At 56.6% G+C, this 12,998-nt stretch overlaps 1 protein-coding gene across 2 annotated transcripts in view; it reads left to right on the top strand.

Moving 5' to 3' along the window:
- The window catches only part of LOC123770249 (uncharacterized), a 407,808-nt gene that overhangs the window by 179,454 nt on the left and 215,356 nt on the right, over positions 1 to 12,998 (top strand). For both annotated transcript variants that reach the window (XM_069339938.1, XM_069339939.1), the window contains 2 exons: positions 8,059 to 8,159; positions 11,393 to 11,582. In XM_069339938.1, the coding sequence (XP_069196039.1) occupies positions 8,059 to 8,159; positions 11,393 to 11,582 (291 nt within the window). The remainder of the gene's footprint in view (positions 1 to 8,058; positions 8,160 to 11,392; positions 11,583 to 12,998) is intronic.

Below are 12,998 nucleotides of genomic sequence, written 5' to 3'. Positions count from 1 at the left end.
GACATCCTGCCTCTTGGTGCATCCTGCCACACGACACATCCTGCCACACGGGGCATCCTGCCACGCGGAACATCCTTCCACACGGGGCATCCTGCCACACGGGGCATCCTGCCACACAGGGCATCCAGCCACACGGGGCATCCTGCTACACGGGGCATCCTGTCACACGGGGCATCCTGCTACACGGGGCATCCTGCTACACGGGGTATCCTGCCACACGGGGCATCCTGCTACACGGGGTATCCTGCCACACGGGGCATCCTGCTACACGGGGTATCCTGCCACACGGGGCATCCTGCCACACGGGGCATCCTGCCACACGGGGCATCCTGCTACACGGGGCATCCTGCCACACGGGGCATCCTGCTACACGGGGCATCCTGCCACACGGGGCATCCTGCCACACGGGGCATCCTGCCACACGGAGCATCCTGCCACACGAGGCATCCTGCCACACGGGGCATCCTGCTACACGGGGCATCCTGCCACACGGGGCCTCCTGCTACACAGGGCATCCTGCCACACGGGACATGCTGCCACACGGGACATCCTGCCACACGGGGCATCCTGCCACACGGGACATCCTGCCACACGGGGCATCCTGCTACACGGAGCATCCTGCCACACGGGGCATCCTGCCACACGGGGCATCCTGCCACACGGGGCATCCTGCCACACGGGGCATCCTGCCACACGGAGCATCCTGCCACACGGAGCATCCTGCTAAACAGGGCATCCTGCCACACGGGGCATCCTGCCACACGGGGCATCCTGTCACACGGAGCATCCTGCCACACGGGGCATCCTGCCACACGGAGCATCCTGCTACACAGGGCATCCTGCCACACGGAGCATCCTGCCACACGGGGCATCCTGCCACACGGAACATCCTGCCACACGGGGCATCCTGCCACGCCGAACATCCTGCTGCACGGAGTATCCTGCCACACGGAGCATCCTGCCACACGGAGCATCCAGACACACGGGGCATCCTGCCGCACGGAGCATCCTGACACAGGACATCCTGCCACACGGAGCATCCTGCCGCACGGGGCATCCTGCCGCACGGGGCATCCTGCTACACGGGGCATCCTGCTGCACGGAGCATCCTGCCACACGGGGCATCCGGACACACGGGTCATCCTGCCACACGGGGTATCCTGCCACACGGGGCATCCTGCTACACGGGGTATCCTGCCACACGGGGCATCCTGCTACACGGGGTATCCTGCCACACGGGGCATCCTGCCACACGGGGCATCCTGCCACACGGGGCATCCTGCTACACGGGGCATCCTGCCACACGGGGCATCCTGCTACACGGGGCATCCTGCCACACGGGGCATCCTGCCACACGGGGCATCCTGCCACACGGAGCATCCTGCCACACGGGGCATCCTGCCACACGGGGCATCCTGCTACACGGGGCATCCTGCCACACGGGGCCTCCTGCTACACAGGGCATCCTGCCACACGGGACATGCTGCCACACGGGACATCCTGCCACACGGGGCATCCTGCCACACGGGACATCCTGCCACACGGGGCATCCTGCTACACGGAGCATCCTGCCACACGGGGCATCCTGCCACACGGGGCATCCTGCCACACGGGGCATCCTGCCACACGGGGCATCCTGCCACACGGAGCATCCTGCCACACGGAGCATCCTGCTAAACAGGGCATCCTGCCACACGGGGCATCCTGCCACACGGGGCATCCTGTCACACGGAGCATCCTGCCACACGGGGCATCCTGCCACACGGAGCATCCTGCTACACAGGGCATCCTGCCACACGGAGCATCCTGCCACACGGGGCATCCTGCCACACGGAACATCCTGCCACACGGGGCATCCTGCCACGCCGAACATCCTGCTGCACGGAGTATCCTGCCACACGGAGCATCCTGCCACACGGAGCATCCAGACACACGGGGCATCCTGCCGCACGGAGCATCCTGACACAGGACATCCTGCCACACGGAGCATCCTGCCGCACGGGGCATCCTGCCGCACGGGGCATCCTGCTACACGGGGCATCCTGCTGCACGGAGCATCCTGCCACACGGGGCATCCGGACACACGGGTCATCCTGCCACACGGGGCATCCTGCCACATGGGTCATCCTGCCGCACGGAGCATCCAGCTACACTTGGCATCCTGTCACACGGGGCATCTTGCCACACGGGGCATCCTGCCACACGGGGCATCCTGCCACACGGGGCATCCTTCTGCACGGAGCATCCTTCCACATGGAGCATCCTGCCACACGGGGCATCCTGCTACACGGGGCATCCTGTCACACGGGGCATCCTGCTACACGGGGCATCCTGCTACACGGGGTATCCTGCCACTCGGGGCATCCTGCTACACGGGGTATCCTGCCACACGGGGCATCCTGCTACACGGGGTATCCTGCCACACGGGGCATCCTGCCACACGGGGCATCCTGCTACACGGGGCATCCTGCCACACGGGGCATCCTGCTACACGGGGCATCCTGCCACACGGGGCATCCTGCCACACGGGGCATCCTGCCACACGGAGCATCCTGCCACACGAGGCATCCTGCCACACGGGGCATCCTGCTACACGGGGCATCCTGCCACACGGGGCCTCCTGCTACACAGGGCATCCTGCCACACGGGACATGCTGCCACACGGGACATCCTGCCACACGGGGCATCCTGCCACACGGGACATCCTGCCACACGGGGCATCCTGCTACACGGAGCATCCTGCCACACGGGGCATCCTGCCACACGGGGCATCCTGCCACACGGGGCATCCTGCCACACGGGGCATCCTGCCACACGGGGCATCCTGCCACACGGAGCATCCTGCCACACTGTTCATCCTGCCACACGGGGCATCCTGCCACACGGTTCATCCTGCCATACGGTTCATCCTGCCACACGGTTCATCCTGCCACACGGTTCATCCTGCCACACGGTACATCCTGCCACACGGTACATCCTGCCACACGGTACATCCTGCCACACGGTTCATCCTGCCACACGGTACATCCTGACACACGGGGCATCCTGCCACACGGTACATCCTGCCACACGGTTCATCCTGCCACACGGGGCATCCTGACACACGGGACATCCTGCCACACGGGACATCCTGCCTCATGGTGCATCCTGCCACACGGGACATCCTGCCACACGGGACATCCTACCACACGGGGCATCCTGCCACACGGTACATCCTGCCACACGGTTCATCCTGCCACACGGTACATCCTGCCACACGGTACATCCTGCCACACGGTACATCCTGCCACACGGTTCATCCTGCCACACGGTACATCCTGACACACGGGGCATCCTGCCACACGGTACATCCTGCCACACGGTTCATCCTGCCACACAGGACATCCTGCCACACGGGACATCCTGCCACACGGGGCATCCTGCCACACGGGACATCCTGCCACACGGTTCATCCTGCCACACGGTACATCCTGCCACACGGTACATCCTGCCACACGGTTCATCCTGCCACACGGTACATCCTGCCACACGGTACATCCTGCCACACGGGACATCCTGCCACACGGGACATCCTGCCACACAGTTCATCCTGCCACACGGTACATCCTGCCACACGGTACATCCTGCCACACGGTACATCCTGCCACACGGTTCATCCTGCCACACGGTACATCCTGCAAACACGGTACATCCTGCCACACGGGACATCCTGCCACACGGGACATCCTGCCACACGGTTCATCCTGCCACACAGTTCATCCTGCCACACGGGGCATCCTGCCACACGGTTCATCCTGCCATACGGTTCATCCTGCCACACGGTTCATCCTGCCACACGGGACATCCTGCCACACGGGGCATCCTGCCACACGGGACATCCTGCCACACGGGACATCCTGCCACACGGGGCATCCTGACACACGGGACATCCTGCCACACGGGACATCCTGCCTCATGGTGCATCCTGCCACACGGGACATCCTGCCACACGGGACATCCTGCCGCACGGGGCATCCTGCCACACGGGACATCCTGCCACACGGGACATCCTGCCACACGGGGCATCCTGACACACGGGACATCCTGCCACACGGGACATCCTGCCTCATAGTGCATCCTGCCACACGGGACATCCTGCCACACGGGACATCCTGCCTCATGGTGCATCCTGCCACACGGGACATCCTGCCACACGGGACATCCTGCCACACGGGACATCCTGCCTCATGGTGCATCCTGCAACACGGGGCATCCTGCCTCACGGGACATCCTGCCACACGGGACATCCTGCCACACGGGACATCCTGCCACATGGTGCATCCTGCCACACGGGACATCCTGCCACACAGGACATCCTGCCACACGGGACATCCTGCCTCTTGGTGCATCCTGCCACACGACACATCCTGCCACACGGGGCATCCTGCCACACGGAACATCCTTCCACACGGGGCATCCTGCCACACGGGGCATCCTGCCACACGGGGCATCCAGCCACACGGGGCATCCTGCTACACGGGGCATCCTGTCACACGGGGCATCCTGCTACACGGGGCATCCTGCTACACGGGGTATCCTGCCACACGGGGCATCCTGCTACACGGGGTATCCTGCCACACGGGGCATCCTGCTACACGGGGTATCCTGCCACACGGGGCATCCTGCCACACGGGGCATCCTGCTACACGGGGCATCCTGCCACACGGGGCATCCTGCTACACGGGGCATCCTGCCACACGGGGCATCCTGCCACACGGGGCATCCTGCCACACGGAGCATCCTGCCACACGAGGCATCCTGCCACACGGGGCATCCTGCTACACGGGGCATCCTGCCACACGGGGCCTCCTGCTACACAGGGCATCCTGCCACACGGGACATGCTGCCACACGGGACATCCTGCCATACGGGGCATCCTGCCACACGGGACATCCTGCCACACGGGGCATCCTGCTACACGGAGCATCCTGCCACACGGGGCATCCTGCCACACGGGGCATCCTGCCACACGGGGCATCCTGCCACACGGGGCATCCTGCCACACGGAGCATCCTGCCACACGGAGCATCCTGCTAAACAGGGCATCCTGCCACACGGGGCATCCTGCCACACGGGGCATCCTGTCACACGGAGCATCCTGCCACACGGGGCATCCTGCCACACGGAGCATCCTGCTACACAGGGCATCCTGCCACACGGAGCATCCTGCCACACGGGGCATCCTGCCACACGGAACATCCTGCCACACGGGGCATCCTGCCACGCCGAACATCCTGCTGCACGGAGTATCCTGCCACACGGAGCATCCTGCCACACGGAGCATCCAGACACACGGGGCATCCTGCCGCACGGAGCATCCTGACACAGGACATCCTGCCACACGGAGCATCCTGCCGCACGGGGCATCCTGCCGCACGGGGCATCCTGCTACACGGGGCATCCTGCTGCACGGAGCATCCTGCCACACGGGGCATCCGGACACACGGGTCATCCTGCCACACGGGGCATCCTGCCACATGGGTCATCCTGCCGCACGGAGCATCCAGCTACACTTGGCATCCTGTCACACGGGGCATCTTGCCACACGGGGCATCCTGCCACACGGGGCATCCTGCCACACGGGGCATCCTTCTGCACGGAGCATCCTTCCACATGGAGCATCCTGCCACACGGGGCATCCTGCCACACGGGGCATCCTGCTGCACGGAGCATCCTGCTACACGGGGCATCCTGCTACACGGGGCATCCTGCTACACGGGGCATCCTGCCACACGAGGCATCCTGCCACACGGGGCATCCTGCCACACGGGGCATCCTGCCACACGGGGCATCCTGCCACACGGGGCATCCTGCCACACGGGGCATCCTTCTGCACGGAGCATCCTGCTACACGGGGGCATCCTGCCGCATGGAGCATCCTGCTACACGGGGCATCCTGCCACACGGGTCATCCTGCCACACGGGTCATCCTGCCGCACGGAGCATCCTGCCACACGGGGCATTCTTCTACACGGAGCATCCTGCCGCACGGAGCATCCTGCCGCACGGGGCATCCTGCCACACGGGGCATCCTGCCGCACAGGGCATCCTGCCACACGGAGCATCCTGCCGAACGGAGCATCCAGCCGCACGGGGCATTCTTCTACACGGAGCATCCTGCCGCATGGAGCATCCTGCTACACGGGGCATCCTGCCACACGGGTCATCCTGCCACACGGGTCATCCTGCCGCACGGGGCATCCTGCCACACGGAGCATCCTGCCGCACGGAGCATCCTGCCCCACGGGGCATTCTTCTACACGGAGCATCCTGCCGCACGGAGCATCCTGCCACACGGAGCATCCTTCCACATGGAGCATCCTGCCACACGGGGCATCCTGCCACACGGGGCATCCTGCTGCACGGAGCATCCTGCTACACGGGGCATCCTTCTACACGGGGCATCCTGCCGCACGGGGCATCCTGCAACACGGGGCATTCTTCTACACGGAGCATCCTGCCGCACGGAGCATCCTGCCGCACGGGGCATTCTTCTACACGGAGCATCCTGCCGCACGGAGCATCCTGCCCCACGGGGCATTCTTCTACACGGAGCATCCTGCCGCACGGAGCATCCTGCCGCACGGGGCATCCTGCCACACGGGGCATCCTGCCACACGGGGCATCCTGCCACGCGGGACATCCTGCCTCACGGAGCATCCTGTCACACGGGGCATCCTGCCACACGGGACATCCTGCCGCACGGCACATTCTTCTACACGGAGCATCCTGCCGCACGGAGCATCCTGCCGCACGGGACATTCTGCCTCACGGAGCATCCTGTCACACGGGGCATCCTGCCGCACGGAGCATCCTGTCACACGGGGCATCCTGTCACACGGGGCATCCTGTCACACGGGGCATCCTGCCACACGGGACATCCTGCCTCACGGAGCATCCTGTCACACGGGGCATCCTGCCACACGGGGCATCCTGCCACACGGGGCATCCTGCCACACGGGACATCCTGCCTCACGGAGCATCCTGTCACACGGGGCATCCTGCCACACGGTACATCCTGCCACACGGGGCATCCTGCCACACGGTACATCCTGCCTCACGGAGCATCCTGTCACACGGGGCATCCTGCCACACGGGACATCCTGCCTCACGGAGCATCCTGTCACACGGGGCATCCTGCCACACGGGGCATCCTGCCACACGGGGCATCCTGCCACACGGGACATCCTGCCTCACGGAGCATCCTGTCACACGGGGCATCCTGCCACACGGGGCATCATGCCACACGGGGCATCCTGCCACACGGGGCATCCTGCCACACGGGGCATCCTGCCACACGGGGCATCATGCCACACGGGGCATCCTGCCACACGGGGCATCCTGCCACACGGGGCATCCTGCCACACGGGGCATCCTGCCACACGGGGCGTCCAGCCCCATACCAATTATGTACCTGCCTGCCACTGGTGTCATACCAACCATGTAACTGCCGGCCACTGGTGTCATACCAACCATGTACCTGCCGGCCACTGGTGTCATACCAACCATGTACCTGCCGGCCTCTGGTGTCATACCAACCATGTAACTGCCGGCCTCTGGTGTCATACCAACCATGTAACTGCGGGCCTCTGGTGTCATACCAACCATGTAACTGCCGGCCTCTGGTGTCATACCAACCATGTACCTGCCAGCCACTGGTGTCATACCAACCATGTAACTGCCGGCCTCTGGTGTCATACCAACCATGTACCTGCCAGCCACTGGTGTCATACCAACCATGTACCTGCCAGTCACTGGTGTCATACCAACCATATACCTGCCAGCCACTGGTGTCATACCAACCATGTACCTGCCAGCCACTGGTATCATACCAACCATGTAACTACCGGTATTGTTAACCAGACTTCTATTACCACCTTGTCCTGTTATCCTCATGGACCAATAAGGATCAGCACAAGTGCAGTGCCCTCAGGTGAAAACTTCTAATCAATTTTAAGATTTAAACATTTTCATAATTTCTTATTGGAATTTGTGTTAACTTCTTGCTTAATCTTTCAGTTTAAGGTGGGAAAGCATGTATTTTCTGAGCGCACCAAGTTTGAGGCGACCATCAGAACTGGTGAAGACCATCTCTTCCAAACTGTGCTACTAACCGACAGGTTAGTGTTGTCCAACAGTCTGTAGAACTGACATTTTCTTATTAACACGTGTTAAGGTTCCCGTGTTAAAGCAACACACTCTCGGTAAGCTATTTTTCTTCCAATATAATGTAATGTCCTGGTATTCCTTCTTGTATCTGGAAGGAATATGGCGATATCACTATATTATACCCAAGCATGTTTTTTACATGTTGATATCACCACTGAAGGAATATAGCGATATTAGCGATATCACTATATCGTTATATTTGCTATAGTGTTTACCTGAAGTTTACCTGGAGAGGGTTTTAGGAGTTCTTCCACTCCTCGAGCCAATGGCTTGACTTAGTGATAACTTGGTCCAACAGGATGTGAGTGGCCCGCAGGCCCACATATCCACTACAGCCCAGTTGGTCCGACACTTCTTGCAAGAACTTGTCTAATTCCTTCTGGAAGAACTCAACCTTTGTTAAGGCAATATTTCTTATACATGTTGGGAGGGTATTGAACAACCATGAACCTCTGATGTTCATAGTGTTCTCTGATTGTGCCTATTTCATTGACCTTTATCGAGGTCGATAACAACCTAACGTGTATGAATTCACTCTGGCTTCCTGTCACTCGACACAATGAATTATTATCGGGTCAGGTAACAATCCCTATGAGACGTGACAAGTGGCTGTCCGCTTACTGCTGTCCTTGTGTTTCTTCCAGACGGCTTGCAACCATTGTAGTAGTAGGAGAAATTGTGACTAGAGCCGACCCTTCCATGCCGGCTTGCAACCATTGTAGTAGTAGGGGAAATTGGGACTAGAGCCGACCCTTCCATGCCGGCTTGCAACCATTGTAGTAGTAGGGAAAATTGTGACTAGAGCCGACCCCTCCATGCCGGCTTGCAACCATTGTAGTAGTAGGGAAAATTGTGACTAGAGCCGACCCCTCCATGCCGGCTTGCAATGATGCAGAGCAAATACAAAGGTAATGATTGAGCACGAGGGCAAGGTGTAGAGGTGCCCATACTTATGGAAGCAGTAGAGGTGCCCATACTTATGGAAGCTGTAGAGGTGCCCATACTTATGGAAGCTGTAGAGGTGCCCATACTTATGGAAGCTGTAGAGGTGCCCATACTTATGGAAGCTGTAGAGGTGCCCATACTTATGGAAGATGTAGAGGTGCCCATACTTATGGAAGATGTAGAGGTGCCCATACTTATGGAAGCTGTAGAGGTGCTCATACTTATGGAAGCAGTAGAGGTGCTCATACTTATGGAAGCTGTAGAGGTGCCCATACTTATGGAAGCTGTAGAGGTGCCCATACTTATGGAAGCTGTAGAGGTGCCCATACTTATGGAAGCTGTAGAGGTGCCCATACTTATGGAAGCTGTAGAGGTGCCCATACTTATGGAAGCTGTAGAGGTGCCCATATTTATGGAAGCTGTAGAGGTGCCCATACTTATGGAAGCTGGAGTGGTGCTCATACTTATGGAAGCTGTAGAGGTGCCCATACTTATGGAAGCTGTAGAGGTGCCCATACTTATGGAAGCAGTAGAGGTGCTCATACTTATGGAAGCTGTAGAGGTGCCCATACTTATGGAAGCTGTAGAGGTGCCCATACTTATGGAAGCTGTAGAGGTGCCCATACTTATGGAAGCTGGAGTGGTGCCCATACTTATGGAAGCTGTGGAGGTGCCCATACTTATGGAAGCTGTAGTGGTGCCCATACTTATGGAAGCTGTGGAGGTGCCCATACTTATGGAAGCTGTAGAGGTGCCCATACTTATGGAAGCTGTAGAGGTGCCCATACTTATGGAAGCTGGAGTGGTGCCCATACTTATGGAAGCTGTGGAGGTGCCCATACTTATGGAAGCTGTAGTGGTGCCCATACTTATGGAAGCTGTGGAGGTGCCCATACTTATGGAAGCTGTAGAGGTGCCCATACTTATGGAAGCTGTAGTGGTGCCCATACTTATGGAAGCTGTAGAGGTGCCCATACTTATGGAAGCTGTAGAGGTGCCCATACTTATGGAAGCTGTAGTGGTGCCCATACTTATGGAAGCTGTGGAGGTGCCCATACTTATGGAAGCTGTAGAGGTGCCCATACTTATGGAAGCTGTAGTGGTGCCCATACTTATGGAAGCTGTAGAGGTGCCCACACATAAGGAAGCTGTAGTGATGCCACACATAAGGAAGCTGTAGTGATGCCACACATAAGGAAGCTGTAGTGATGCCACACATAAGGAAGCTGTAGTGATGCCACACATAAGGAAGCTGTAGTGATGCCACACATAAGGAAGCTGTAGTGATGCCACACATAAGGAAGCTGTAGTGATGCCACACATAAGGAAGTTGTAGTGATGCCACACATAAGGAAGCTGTAGTGATGCCACACATAAGGAAGCTGTAGTGATGCCACACATAAGGAAGCTGTAGAGGTGCCCATACTTATGGAAGCTGTAGTGGTGCCCATACTTATGGAAGCTGTAGAGGTGCCCACACATAAGGAAGCTGTAGTGGTGCCACACATAAGGAAGCTGTAGTGATGCCACACATAAGGAAGCTGTAGTGATGCCACACATAAGGAAGCTGTAGAGGTGCCCACACATAAGGAAGCTGTAGTGATGCCACACATAAGGAAGCTGTAGAGGTGCCCACACATAAGGAAGCTGTAGTGATGCCACACATAAGGAAGCTGTAGTGATGCCACACATAAGGAAGCTGTAGTGATGCCACACATAAGGAAGCTGTAGCAGTGTTTACATACCCAAAGACTCAAAAGTAACTTGGAAAAAGGTCAGAGACATTACACACAATCGCTCCTATAGTTAAAAAAAAAAAAACATGAGCTTCAAAAAACTTGATTGCGGCATCTAACAAAAATTTTGGAGTGAAGGAAAACAGAGATATGATATTTTCAAAATATTATGATATGATATATGATATTTATAGTATTTTCTCGCACCGGGACATCTGAACAAACCGAATTAAGATTTTTTGCACTATTCTTGTTATGAGTAACAGACAGAAAATTGTTCCCGGATTTTGTCCTTAATTAGTGGCAAAAGGTTTGAGTAAACTTCTTGGGTACAATGTGATCCAAAACACTTGAAAGTTTTAAACTAATATGTGATAAAGTATTTATATAAAACAGGAAAGAACTGTGTTCTCTTCCGGTAATAACTGACATGTACTCTAGGTGCAGACTATCACACAAATATATACTTCATATTATGATATATATTTGTTTTCGCGTTTCAGAGGGAATACCTTTATTTGGAGCCTCCGGCTGTTAGAGAGTGAGGCCAGTATTAATGGAGAATTCAGACGTCCCAGCACATCAGTGTTTGAAGGATCAGCTCAGGCAAGGGTCATGTTACCCTCCGGCCAAACCTTCTCCTCAAACTTGAGCCTCACACACATCAACGATGGATCCCTCCACAGTGTAGCGGTCAGTCTCAACACTAAATATTCTTTAACGTTACCATGTGCTCCCTTAATTATTTAACTTCCTCCTGCCTATCTCCTTGCGTATTCATTGTCAAAATATTCTAATTGGTATAATTGTTTCATCAATTCTCTACTTATAACTTGGCTGCATTTTTGTTTAACTGAGATTACAGTAATGTACTCACCTAGTTGTGCTTGCGGGGGTTGAGCGTCGGCACTTTAGTCCCGCCTCTCAACTGTCAATCAACTGGTGTTGTTGTATTCCTGAACCTATTGGGCTCTATTATATCTACATTTGAAACTGTGTAGGGGAAGGTGGTGGGGGTGAGGGGGGAAGAGGGAGGGAGAGCAAGGTACCGAGGGAGGGGGTGGGGGTAAAGTAGGGGGGTGTGTATATGCGTGGAGGGGTTTTGTCGGGTGTATGGGTTTGTGGGAGTAGGTGAGTAGGTTGAGAGAGAGAGAGAGAGAGAGAGAGGGAGAGAGAGAGAGAGAGAGAGAGAGAGAGAGAGAGAGAGAGAGAGAGAGAGAGAGAGAGAGAGAGAGAGAGAGAGAGAGAGAGAGAGAGAGACCTCCCCACCCACCACCACCACCACTACCATCTAGGGCTAAATATAATAACACTACACATCTCAAGTGTACTCTTATCTTCACATCTCTAAAGTTCAAAACTAATCCTGACATCAAATGCTTCCTAGAGGACTGCAATGTACATTACACTAGAAACAAACATCTATTTGATATTCAAAGCGCATAACCAACCCCTTTGACCAGTCGATACAGCAACACCCTCGCTTCTTGGAAAATCATCTGTTAATCCCGATGAATATACTAAATAGTTGGCCACCGTTCCTTCACTCCTTTCCCCATATCGCAGCTCCTTGTCCTATATGTATTTGTATTTCATTATGTGTATTCGTAGTACGTGAGTGAAGCATTTACAGTGTTGTGGTTCGAACAGTGGTCCTCAGCGAAGCAGTGTTCGCGAAGTGATCGAACTTCATTAGCAATGAATAGGAGGTTAAATAGCTGAATTGACAGGCATTTAGCCCCTGTTGATGAGGGAAGGCTGGACAACCAACTCGTCCTCAGCCTATGTTCATTCCAACCAGCGGTCGACCCCAAAGACGCATTCATCAATTATAACATGCTGTTCATTCAAAATTGGAATTTTCTCAAATATAAATTTAAATTAATCACACACACACACACACACACACACACACACACACACACAACACACACACACACACACACACACACACACACACACACACACACACACAGTAACTGTCACCTGCGGGCGACGCGACGCCGCCCTCCACGTCTCGAGAGAGGAACCGCCATCATCAATCTACTGGATTAGTGAATCACCACGTGGGAGACGACGACGGAGCACTTCGTCATCCAGCATCGTAAT

The sequence above is a fragment of the Procambarus clarkii genome, chromosome 42 (genome assembly GCF_040958095.1).
Source record: "Procambarus clarkii isolate CNS0578487 chromosome 42, FALCON_Pclarkii_2.0, whole genome shotgun sequence".
Classification (NCBI taxonomy): domain Eukaryota; kingdom Metazoa; phylum Arthropoda; class Malacostraca; order Decapoda; family Cambaridae; genus Procambarus; species Procambarus clarkii.
Note: the sequence above shows the minus strand (reverse complement) of the source record. Positions and strands in the feature narration are given on the sequence as shown.